This window comes from Alligator mississippiensis, chromosome 3 (assembly GCF_030867095.1).
Source record: "Alligator mississippiensis isolate rAllMis1 chromosome 3, rAllMis1, whole genome shotgun sequence".
In the NCBI taxonomy this organism is placed as follows: domain Eukaryota; kingdom Metazoa; phylum Chordata; order Crocodylia; family Alligatoridae; genus Alligator; species Alligator mississippiensis.
The window spans coordinates 303007872-303020279 of record NC_081826.1 but is presented as its reverse complement, the minus strand read 5'-3'; the positions used below and the strand labels follow the sequence as shown (position 1 = coordinate 303020279).

The following is a 12408-nucleotide window of genomic DNA, read 5'->3' as shown; positions in this document are numbered from 1 at the left end:
TGACAGTGAAGTAGTGCCTTCTGATATCTTGCCTGAATCTACCCTCTGCCAGCTTGTGACTGTTATTTCTTGTCACTCCTGGGAACAGGGACTCCCCCAATGCCTGCTGGCCCCCCTGACTAGTTTGTAACAGGCCACTAGATCCCCCTTCAGCCTTCTCTTGTGGAGGCTGAACGGGTTCAGGTCCCGTCGCCTCTCCTCGTAGGGCCTGCCCTGCTGCCCCCTGATCATGCGGGTGGCCTCCTCTGGACCCTCTCCGTGCTGTCCACATCCCTCCTGAAGTGCGGCGTCCAGAACTGGACACAGTACTCCAACTGCGGCCTGACCAGTGTCGCATAGAGAGGGTGGATCGCCTCCTTGGACCTGCTTGAGTTGCATCTGTGGATGCACGACAAGGTGCGGTTGGCCTTCCTGAGCACGTCCCCACACTGTCGGCCCATGTTCATTGTGGCATCAATAATGACTCCCAGATTCTTTTCTGCCTCTGCACTGATGAGAAGGGAGTTCCCCAGCCTGTAGGTCTGCTGCTGGGTCTTCCTCCCCAGGTGCAGCACCTTGCACTTGTCAGTGTTGAAACCTATCCTGTTCTCATCTGCCCACGCCTGTAACCTGTCTAGGTCCGATTGCAGCCTATTCCTCCCTTCTAGTGTGCCCACTTCCCTCCACATCTTAGTGTCATCAGCAAAGCTGAACAAGGTGCTTTCTAGCCCCTCGTCCAAGTCGCTGATGAAGATGTCGAACAGTGTGGGGCCGAGGACCGAGCCCTGGGGGACCCCACTGCCCACAGCCCTCCAGGTCGGAAATGACCCGTCCACCACCGCTCTCTGGGTGCGGCCCTCCAGCCCGTTAGCGACCCACCTGACTGTGTAGGCATCGACGCCACGGTTCCCTAGTTTTTTAATGAGCATGGGGTGGGAGACCGTGTTGAAGGCCTTCCTGAAGTCCAGAAAGACTATGTCCACCGCGACACCTGTGTCCAAGGATTTGGTGACCTGGTCATAGAAGGCTGCCAGTTTGGCCCGACAGGACCTGCCTTGACTGAACCTGTGCTGGTTGCCCCTGAGCATCACCTCCCCTGCTTGCCCCTCGTGGACATGCGCCAGGATAACTCTCTCAAAAAGCTTACCCAGGACCGAGGTAAGACTGACTGGCCCATAGTTTCCTGGGTCCTCCTTCCTCCCTTTTTTGACCCAGGCTGATGCATTGTGAGTATGGACACATGCAACAAGGAGACAGGTTAAACCTGGAGCAGACAAGCCTGTTAAACCAATGTAAAGCTGCATGGAACAGTTTAGAAGCATACCTGGAAAATCAAGTGCTGTCTGCGACCACCTGTCCCGCTCCCAGGAGGGGACGTACGCCAGTGCCGCTGGCCAGCTCGTATGCAGGGGGCAGTCCCCAACTCTGGGCTGGAAACCGTGAGCTGCCACTGTGGGAGCCCAGGACGAAAGCCTCGGCAGCAGTACGTGCCGCGGGCAGCGCAGGGGCAGGACAGCGCTGCGCTGTGCTGCGCCTGTTTCCGATGGAGAAGGCGGCTCGGGGCCCTTGGAGGAGCCGTCGCCTCGCACTGTGGAGCCGTGTGCAATGGTCCGTGTGTTCATGTCGATCACGCTTTGTTGCGCAGTAACCAGGGATCTTGTCTTTCACTGTGGTGTTGGCAGCTTCAGCCTCTTTGGTGAGACCCTGTGCCCACGTGCCCCGGTCAGCTCTCCCAGTGTCTTCCTCGTGCCGCATCGGCCAGTGGTGGTACTCGTGAGGTTGCTGCTGACCCCCTGGGGGAAGGACACGGGTAGGGATGGTGAGTGTGCGCCACTTGGGACTCTTGCCAGCACAGGTTTCACGCCCAAGCTGTGCAAAGGGCTGCACAGGCTGACAGGGTTGTGTCATTTCACACACTTGGCCGCACCCTTTGGTGCTGCGGGTGTGGGAGGTAGGTAGCTGAGAAGGGATGCTTCTCACTGGCAGAAATGGGGGATCTATAGGGGGTGTCTCTGAGGGACACCCCGCAGTCGAGGTCGGGAGCAGCGGGGACGCCTGCTCCTCCAGACCCTCTGGCCTGCAGAGCCTTAATGGCGTGTGCCACAAAGCAGCAGCACGCGATCGCCGCGAAGACCCGTGTGCCCGAGAGCCGGGCAGCGCAGGGCATGCTGCTTTGTGCTGCAGGTGAATGCAAATGCTTATGAACATGGAGCATGTTATTTGTAGGGTGCAGTAGTGTTGAGGAGGCAGAGATAGGGGTTTTCCGGAAAATTTTGAATTGGAAAATTTTCCAATGCCCTAAATAGAGCGTGATCTGATTTAGTGTGTTTAGTTTTGTTTACTAAATATAAGTCAAATAAAAAAGTATCCCCATGTCAATATTATGTCCCAATAGCCACAAGTATTTGAACTGAAATATTTGATTAGGAAAAAAAAAAAAAAAATAGAGCGCACTTAGTGTAGTTTAAATGTTATATTCAAACACGTTCACAGCTTTATGTGGAAAGAAATTATTTTTATTGGAATACTTGTAAAAATGTAAAGAACAATACACAATAGCATGCACTTCCCTTACATTGCTTGTTTAAAGTTAAAAAACACCAAAACCCCGAAGGCGCTGAAGACTGTTGACACACTAATTTTAGCACATCCAAAGAGCTGTGCATGATATGCCGTGCTTTGGTTTTGATTCAACCTGCACAGCCAATTAAGTGAATTCATAACTAGATTTTTGGTTTGGATTATTATGCGAGTGTATTTACCCTCCTGTTTACAAATTAATAAAACACATATGTACTTTTTCATACACTTCCTAGGGATAATCACCTGAAAAACACGAATTACAACTTTGAAACTGCCCAGCTCATCTAATATTGTGTTGGTATCCATTCACGGTTACTAATGAATTTTATGAAACAGTGAATTTTCAGAAATGTAAATTTCCCAAGGAAAAACAAAGCACTGGAAAATGTTGCTGCCCACAGGTCTGTGAGAGGGGCGAGAGACTTCCCCGTGACGTTTCTGTGCCTTTGCAGGTTTGAGGCGGCTGGCGGGTCCTGGCACAGCCGTCCCAGCCCTGCGCGCAGCCCGCTGTGCTGCTGAAGGATTGGGGCGAGCGGCGCAGGCAGGGGGAAGTCGCTGACTCTGAGCTGGTAGGACACCTGGAACAGTTGGCAGGAAACCAAAGCCTGGTCCAAGCACTTCTGGAATTGCCTGGTTGAAATCCCTGCGAGCATCCCCCGTTTCATCCATCCGAGAGACCTGTCGTGTCCCCTCGGGTGTCTACAGCCTGCAGCGCCCCACGCCCCTGCTAGCCCCCTCCGCTGGGCACGCCTCTGCCGGCACCTTGGCCGAGCGCCTGCAGACGAGTTCCTCTTCCTCTTGCCAGAGTCGAAAAGGACGTTTCCGTATGAGCGCGCTGCCGGGAACGTCTGCCGGAGCAATCCAAGGCTCTGAGCTAGAGAAAAGCAAAGTCACTGCTGGTAAAAATGGTGGATGAGACAGAACAGCGAGTAGTGGTGAGGATGGGATGCTGCTCAGAGCCACCTGGGCTATTGCAGCAAAGTGAGCCTAAATCCTGTCCAAAGCAAAGCTGTGCACGTAGGAGCGAGGAGTGCAGTGACCCAGACCGGACCCCCGGGAGGCAAGCAGCCGTCTGAGCTCCCAGCACGGTGCTGGGGCAGGGGAGGCTGCTGGGCTCCTCGGCACGTGAATGGGGGAGCCGTGGGCAGGAGCAGGGAGGTGTGTACGGTGTTGGCCTGGCCTGGCGTGGCGTGGAGTCCTGCATCCAGCTCTGGCGGCTGCGTTTTAAGAGGACTAAAACAAAATGTCCAAGAGCCACCAATGTGATCCAGGAAAAATCACCTGATGGGAAGAGACATAGTGAGAGCTGGGTCTGCCCTGTCAACCAGAAGAAAATTGATTCAGCTGGGTTGATTCTGGTTTGTGAATCTGCAAATTGCATTTGGAAGCAAAGCACACGTTAATGGTGAGAGTGATTAATTACTGGAACGTGGTGCCCAGGCAGGTGGTGGGTTCTCTGGCTCCCGTGGATTTGAATCCAGGCTGCATATCTTTCTGGAAATGCTTTAACCCAGCTCACATCCCTGTGCTCTGTGGAAGGGTGCCTGGGTGAGGTCTCCAGCCTTTTACACCGGTAGTCCGGCTAGGTGGTCTTACTGACCCTTTTGCCCGTAAGCTCTGTGGAGGATGGTGTTACCCACCCCTGGAGAGCAGCGATGAAGGGGCTGAGCTGCGGTCAGGCGAGAGGGCCTGGCTGCACCGGAGAGGCACAAGCCCATTTTGTTTTGTCAGCATGATCCTGCTTGGGCTGTCTTGCATACCACGTGCAGCAAGGGACTGCTCTGTGTCCTTCTCCAGGGGTCTGCAGCCTTCTCCACGCTGGTGCTTGCTTCCTCCGTAGGGCACTGCGTGGAGGTTGGGGGCTGCAACTAAGCATGTGACCCAGGTATGAAGAGGGCATCTTGGAGGGGGACAAAACTTTAGGGAGAGGAAGGTGCTTCCCCGTTGCCCCACAACGGCCCGTGTGGGTTCTTGCTCCTTCCTGTGAATCGGCTGGCGCTGCCCGCTGCCGAAGGCCGGCACTGGCTCCGTGGCCCTTGGTTCTGTGGGCCTGTGTTTCTTCGTGGCTGCTCCCAGGTTGAGCTGCGTCGAGCTATACCGATCTACAGCCACTTTGCTCCTGAGTGAGAGCGTCCCGGGGGGGGGATGCTGATGTGTGTTACAGGGCCTGGGGTGTGTGTCTGCTGCTCCACTGGGGTGCCAGGCAGCTCTGGACTGCGACATGCCATGCATGCTCCATGGGTGCTTCTCCCAACCCAGGAGTGCAGCTGCCTTGGAGCCATGCGGTGGGAGCAGCCGGGTCTCCGGAGAGGCATCTGTGCAGCGTGGCGATGCTGAGGGCTGCACTGAGCAGCATAGACAGGCCTGGAGACGCACTGACTTCACACCATCGCTTGACCTCCCGTCTTGCCTTCCCTGCGTGTCCCTGTGCAGGCGTGGCCCTGGTGTCCCCGGGGCCTCCCAGGCTGACCCCCCACCCCAGGCTCAGTGTCGCCCTGAATCAGGCTGGCTGTATTGTCCAGGCTTTTGGGTGGCCAGGTGTGGCCAGGCCCATAGTTGTTCTGGGCACCCTGTGCAAAAGCACTCGCTGTGGTGAGCACTGTGTGCAAAAGCAAAGGCACAGGGGACTCTCTCGCCCCTTCCTGTGCTCGCCAGCGTGTTTCCTGGGTTCAGCCAAGGCTCTACTTGTCCTGGGCACCTGATTTCCAGTAATACGTTTTCCATCTTGCAGAACGACCTGTCTGTACTGTGCGGCACACCTCAGCGAGCACACCCTCAACTTGCCAACAACCGCCTCATCCCAAATTACTGTGCCCTCCCTTGCCAGGAAAGCTCTCTGCCCATCTACCTGCTATAATCCATGTGCTAATTGTTCTTGGCTGGAGGCGCTAACTGAAAGCTGGCGCGGTGCTGGCTGTTACAGAGGCGGCACAGCTTGCATGTTCTGCTGTCTCGATGCCGCAGGTGAAGGAACAGCTGTTCCCGTCCCCTGCAGCCCTCTGGCTGTGAAGGGCACACCCCGCTCTGTTTTGTTCCCTGTTGTTCTTGCATCTCTTTCTACCTGGAGAGGCCTTTGGGTAGGAAGTTGTTTGACTGGCATGGCCTGGGACTGTACAGGCCACAGGCTGGCTTCATTCATAGTGCCAGAGAGGAGCAGGGCTCTCCTCTCTCACGTGCAGGAGAGCATGAAGAGCTGCTCTGCATGGCTTTGCCTACACTGGGTGAATCCTGTGGATGCTGACTGTCCTGGTGCAGCGCGACTTGCTCCATCGCACTTGTGTGGGTTTGATGATTGGCTAAGCTGCACGTGTGTGGATCATGCTGCGTTGGCATGCTCAGTGCTGACCCTGGGGACCCAGGGCATCAGTGACTGGCCTCTGAACACATGAGTAGCCAGTGAAGATGGTAACCAGAGCGGGAGCGACCCCCCCTTGGCAGCTCTGTGACACCTCCCTGGTGCCTGGAGCCTGCAGGTCTGGGTCACCTTGCGGCAGAGTGAGTTGGGATGGGGCAGGTGTGCGGTAGAGTTGGGATGGGGCAGGTGTGCGGTAGAGTTGGGATGGAGCAGGTGTGTGGTAGAGTTGGGATGGGGCAGGTGTGCGGTAGAGTTGGGTTGGGGCAGGGGTGTGGTGGATTGAGCTGTTTGGGCAGAGGTGCGGTAGAGTTGGGTTGGGGCAGGGGTGCGGTAGAGTTGGGATGGGGCAGGGGTGCGGTGGATTGAGCTGTGTGGGCAGGGGTGCAGTGGAGTTGGGTTGGGGCAGGGGTGCAGTGGATTGAGCTGTGTGGGCAGGGTTGTGGTAGAGTTGGGATGGGGCAGGGGTGCGGTGGATTGAGCTGTGTGGGCAGGGTTGTGGTAGAGTTGGGATGGGGCAGGGGTGCGGTGGATTGAGCTGTGTGGGCAGGGGTGCAGTGGATTGAGCTGTGTGGGCAGGGGTGCAGTGGAGTTGGGTTGGGGCAGGGGTGCGGTGGATTGAGCTGTGTGGGCAGGGTTGTGGTAGAGTTGGGATGAGGCAGGGGTGCGGTGGATTGAGCTGTGTGGGCAGGGTTGTGGTAGAGTTGGGTTGGGGCAGGGGTGCGGTGGATTGAGCTGTGTGGGCAGGGTTGTGGTAGAGTTGGGATGAGGCAGGGGTGCAGTAGATGGAGCTGTGTGGGCAGGGTTGTGGTAGAGTTGGGATGGGGCAGGGGTGCGATAGATGGAGCTGTGTGGGCAGGGTTGTGGTAGAGTTGGGATGAGGCAGGGGTGCGGTGGATTGAGCTGTGTGGGCAGGGTTGTGGTAGAGTTGGGATGAGGCAGGGGTGCAGTAGATGGAGCTGTGTGGGCAGGGTTGTGGTAGAGTTGGGATGGGGCAGGGGTGCGATAGATGGAGCTGTGTGGGCAGGGTTGTGGTAGAGTTGGGATGAGGCAGGGGTGCAGTAGATGGAGCTGTGTGGGCAGGGTTGTGGTAGAGTTGGGATGGGGCAGGGGTGCGGTGGATTGAGCTGTGTGGGCAGGGTTGTGGTAGAGTTGGGATGGGGCAGGGGTGCGGTGGATTGAGCTGTATGGGCAGGGTTGTGGTAGAGTTGGGATGAGGCAGGGGTGCGGTGGATTGAGCTGTGTGGGCAGGGTTGCGGTAGAGTTGGGATGGGGCAGGGGTGCGGTGGATTGAGCTGTGTGGGCAGGGTTGTGGTAGAGTTGGGATGGGGCAGGGGTGCGGTGGATTGAGCTGTATGGGCAGGGTTGTGGTAGAGTTGGGATGAGGCAGGGGTGCGGTGGATTGAGCTGTGTGGGCAGGGTTGCGGTAGAGTTGGGATGGGGCAGGGGTGCAGTAGATGGAGCTGTGTGGGCAGGGTTGTGGTAGAGTTGGGATGGGGCAGGGGTGCGGTGGATTGAGCTGTGTGGGCAGGGGTGCAGTGGAGTTGGGTTGGGGCAGGGGTGCGGTGGATTGAGCTGTGTGGGCAGGGTTGTGGTAGAGTTGGGATGGGGCAGGGGTGCGGTGGATTGAGCTGTGTGGGCAGGGTTGCGGTAGAGTTGGGATGGGGCAGGGGTGCAGTAGATGGAGCTGTGTGGGCAGGGTTGTGGTAGAGTTGGGATGGGGCAGGGGTGCGGTAGATGGAGCTGTGTGGGCAGGGTTGTGGTAGAGTTGGGATGGGGCAGGGGTGCAGTAGATGGAGCTGTGTGGGCAGGGTTGTGGTAGAGTTGGGATGGGGCAGGGGTGCGGTAGATGGAGCTGTGTGGGCAGGGTTGTGGTAGAGTTGGGATGGGGCAGGGGTGCGGTGGATTGAGCTGTGTGGGCAGGGTTGTGGTAGAGTTGGGATGGGGCAGGGGTGCGGTGGATTGAGCTGTGTGGGCAGGGTTGTGGTAGAGTTGGGATGGGGCAGGGGTGCAGTAGATGGAGCTGTGTGGGCAGGGTTGTGGTAGAGTTGGGATGGGGCAGGGGTGCGGTAGATGGAGCTGTGTGGGCAGGGTTGTGGTAGAGTTGGGATGGGGCAGGGGTGCAGTAGATGGAGCTGTGTGGGCAGGGTTGTGGTAGAGTTGGGATGGGGCAGGGGTGCAGTAGATGGAGCTGTGTGGGCAGGGTTGTGGTAGAGTTGGGATGGGGCAGGGGTGCGGTAGATGGAGCTGTGTGGGCAGGGTTGTGGTAGAGTTGGGATGGGGCAGGGGTGCGGTGGATTGAGCTGTGTGGGCAGGGTTGTGGTAGAGTTGGGATGGGGCAGGGGTGCGGTAGATGGAGCTGTGTGGGCAGGGTTGTGGTAGAGTTGGGATGGGGCAGGGGTGCGGTGGATTGAGCTGTGTGGGCAGGGTTGTGGTAGAGTTGGGATGGGGCAGGGGTGCGGTGGATTGAGCTGTGTGGGCAGGGTTGTGGTAGAGTTGGGATGGGGCAGGGGTGCAGTAGATGGAGCTGTGTGGGCAGGGTTGTGGTAGAGTTGGGATGGGGCAGGGGTGCGGTAGATGGAGCTGTGTGGGCAGGGTTGTGGTAGAGTTGGGATGGGGCAGGGGTGCAGTAGATGGAGCTGTGTGGGCAGGGTTGTGGTAGAGTTGGGATGGGGCAGGGGTGCGGTAGATGGAGCTGTGTGGGCAGGGTTGTGGTAGAGTTGGGATGGGGCAGGGGTGCGGTGGATTGAGCTGTGTGGGCAGGGGTGCGGTGGAGTTGGGTTGGGGCAAGGGTGCGGTGGATTGAGCTGCCTGGACAGGGACAGCGTCATATCTGCATGTGTGCAGTGCCCAGCGTGGTTGGTTCGTAGCCTACGAAGCAGGGGTGCGGGCTGCCCTTGCCCTTGCCCTTAGCTGTCGCGTGTACTGTGGCCTGTGGGCTTTGCTGAGGTCTGTGTGGCCTCATTCTCCCATCGTGCCCTCGCCAAGGGGCCTTTTGGGAACAGGGTGGTGATTGAGATGTACCTCCGAAGGCTCCTTCTGGCTGCTCTCATCTTGCCCTACTAGTGCTGAGGGGTGGGAGAGCCTCCCACCTGGGCCACAGGCTGCCGAGGTTGGGACAGAACGGGCATCAGCTGGATGCTCGCCGGGCACCAGCCCAGAGTCCTCCCCCTTGGGCTCCCCCCCTGCCCACACCGGGCCTGGTGCTTGGCTCGCTCTGCACCGCAGGTGCTGGCAGGAGGCTCGCATTTGTTTGGTCTGGTGTGCTGGGGCCATGGCTTGTGTCTGCAACCCTTAGCAGCAGGGCACTTGCTATGTGTTCGGCCTGAACCAACCCTCAGCTGACACCTCGCGCTGCTTGGAAGACCAGCAGGTCTGTGTTGTGTGCATGGCTGACACACCTGTTCCTTGTCTGCCCTGGGCTGGGTGACCTTTCTGGCGTGTGTTGGGTGTAGCTGAGTCCCGCTGAAGAGGACAGGCTCTCTGTGCCATGGGTGGGCATCACTTCAACCCCTGGTTGCAAGGGGCTCTCCCAAGACAGCCCTCCCAGACTGTCCCCAGCAGTGGCACGTTGCACCAAGCAGAGTCTCCAAGGCAGGGTTTGTGCCGGGCTCTTCCCCTCTTCGCAGGCTTGGCGGTTCCCACGGGGCCATTCTGTCCCCTTCAGAAGCGGATGGGAGGCCACGGCTTGCCCAGTGCCCTGGAGGGGTGCTGGAGAGGGAGGTGATGTTGTGGCCCAATGTCTGTGCTCACATCTCCCTTTCCTGGCAGGTATGTGAGGTGGTGGTACAGGAAGACGCATGTAGAGAAGAAGGCTCCTTTCATTGACCTGTTCAACTCGCTTCCTCTGCGCCAGATCTATGGTGAGCTCCCAGCGTGGCCGGCAGGGCGCCCGTGGAGGAGGGTGGTCTCCGCGGGGCAGGATGGCCGCTGGGCTGCAGCAGCTCTGTGACAAAGCAAGTGGGAAGCCGTGGTTTCCCCCGGGGCTGTGGGGTGGGTCAGGATGGGAGGGGGGGCTGTGCAGGGCAGGTCTGGAGGATGCCCCACGGCTGCTGTGGGCAGGATTGGCCTGGACTGCTGAGGGGCCCTGGGGCAGGCCGGGGGGCTCCGAGGGGGCCACCCCGGGATTGCTGCAGGCCAGGCGGCTGGGCCATGTCGGGGGTTGCCTCCATGCTTTTTGGGGGGTTGGAGCCCTGGAGGTTCCTGTAGGGCTGCTGCATGGTGGGGTGAGGGTAGGGGTGGGGGACAGGGGTGTTCCCCCGCCACAGTGATGGAGAGGAGACCTGAACCCATAAGCTGCTGTCCCCAGGAGCCTCCCAGCAGCTTCTGGCTCCGTCTTGGAGGGGGGAATTAAATTGCTGCCTTTTGCCTCTGCTAGGATGCCCACTGGGCGGGTTTGGGGGCGGCACCATCACACGAGGCTGGCGGGGAGAGTTCTGCCGATGGCAGCTCAATCCTGGGCTGTACCACTACAAAACCGTCATTGCCGACCAGGTGGGTGCCCTGCCCTATGCTGGTGGGCCTGGTGCTTCATCCTAAAGCCCTGTCCTCTCCCTGCCCATTGAGGTGAGTGAGGGGCCCCTGGGCACTGTCCCACCCGCTCACCTGCTGCCATCACATCTGTGCGTCCTGCTCTGGGGAGCGGGCAGTGGCCAGTGCAGAGCAGCGTGGCGCGGTGCAGCAGGTTAGAAGTGGAGCCGCCTCCAGCCTGTAAAGCCCCTACCCAGCTCAGGCTCGTTAGCGTTTCCCTTTGCATGTGCAGCCCAGCTGCACTTTGCTCCCTGTACAACTGCTTTGGGGCTGCATTGGCCAGCTCCCGTCGTGCTGCATGTTGAGGCGACCAGCAGGCCAGGCTCGGAGCAGGAGCACAGCTGACCTGAGCGAGGCCGGCTGTAGGGGGGGGCCCTGCAGCCCAGCCCACCACATTATTGCCCCTTTCCCGTAGTTTTCTGGAAGCTGGGAGAGGAGCAGTCACAGCAGGACCTCTGCCTAGGTGGGCGGCTCTGGGGAGCGTCTGGGGCTTCTTTCACGCCGCCAGGGTGCAAGCAGAGCCAGGGAGGAAGGGTGGACTGCTGAGCTGGGGTGTGCCGAGGTCCTGGGGTTAATGCCTGGCTGCATGGGCAGAGGCACGAGGGGCTCCTTTGGAAGGACTCCTGGCCCAGAGATTGGCTCCAGGACTTTGGAGCGCCTCCTCCATGCAGGCCGCAAGGTGAAGGAGCTTCCGAGCCCTGCTGCCTCGCTGGTGCGGGTCAGGACACTGCAGCACCTTGCGGACCCAAGCATGGGCACAAGCAGAGGGCAGCCGCGCTGGGAGCTGGCCGAGGTGCTTTAGCGGGGCCCAGTGATGGGACCCTGACAGTAGCACGGGGCATTCTCATGCGTGTTCGCTGTAGCCCAGGCTTCTCCAGGACAAGAGTCTCTGCTGGTGGGCGCAGGTTCCCAGTTCTCCCTTCCCCTGTCATCTCCCCCCTCCTAGAGAAGCGAAAGCAGGGCGAGCAGGGCTCTGGCAGCCAGCAGTGGAGAGGAGAGGAGAGGCCTGTGCTGCTACAGCTGGGGCTCTCGGGTCTCGGGCAGGGCTTGCCCTGTGCTCCCAGCTCATTGCTCTGCGCTGTCTCCTCCCAGTTCACTGTTTGCTTGCGTCGCAGAGGGCAGACCATTTACCAGCAGGTCCTGTCTGTGGAGCGACCCAACACCCTGCAGGGCTGGAACTGGGGCTACTGCGGTCACTATGCCTTCTACCATGCCCTGTACCCTCGTTCCTGGACGGTCTATCAGCTCCCCGGACAGGACGTGGTGCTCACCTGCCGGCAGATCACCCCCATCATCCCCCATGACTACCAGGTGAGTGGGAGAGGCTCGCCCCTTCCCTGGCCATTGCCCCTGCATCTCTCTGATCCGCCCTTAATCCTCTGGTGTCCCCGTCACTGGGATGATACTTGCCCAGTGGACCCTGAGCCTGGTGTAGGAGTTGCTGAGGAGTGATGCACCGTGTTGGGAGGGGAGCCCGTCTTTCCTGCAGGATTGTCAAGGCAGCAGTCCTGGCCATGCACCGTCTGGCTCAGCTGCCCTGGGACCTGGCCGTGGCTGCCGGCCTGGGCTAGCAGGCCACGTCGGGGGCACTGCTACAGCGCTGGTTCGGATCCATCCTGTAGTGACAGGAGGTAGTGGTGCGTGGCCTGTGTCCTGAGATGGGGGTCACAGACCAGGCGCTGGGCCTGGCGCCTTTGGAGATGATCTCTTCCCTTTCAGGGCCCAGAATCCTTCTCCTGGCAGGTTCCTTCTGATCTGTCCCTCCTTATCGTTCCTGCCCTGGCTTGCCCCGGGGGCTTGCATTAAAGGCAGCAAGAGAGTCAGATGAGAGCCTGCCTGCTGCCTGGCAGTGGCTCTCCTCCATCACTATGCACACGGCTGGGGTTGGGGCTGTTCCTTTGAGCCCTGAGCAGCCGGTGAGATAACCAGCACCCTGCCTGGGGGGAGCTGGGCTGGCAGGATTG

General features: G+C 59.4%; 1 protein-coding gene across 1 annotated transcript in view; it reads left to right on the top strand.

The window, feature by feature from the left end:
* Nucleotides 1-12408, top strand: part of GBA2 (glucosylceramidase beta 2) — a 35111-nt gene that overhangs the window by 6451 nt on the left and 16252 nt on the right. Inside the window, exons 2-4 of the mRNA XM_059725411.1 lie at nt 9686-9777; nt 10293-10408; nt 11537-11755. Of these exons, the coding sequence (XP_059581394.1) occupies nt 9686-9777; nt 10293-10408; nt 11537-11755 (427 nt within the window). The remainder of the gene's footprint in view (nt 1-9685; nt 9778-10292; nt 10409-11536; nt 11756-12408) is intronic.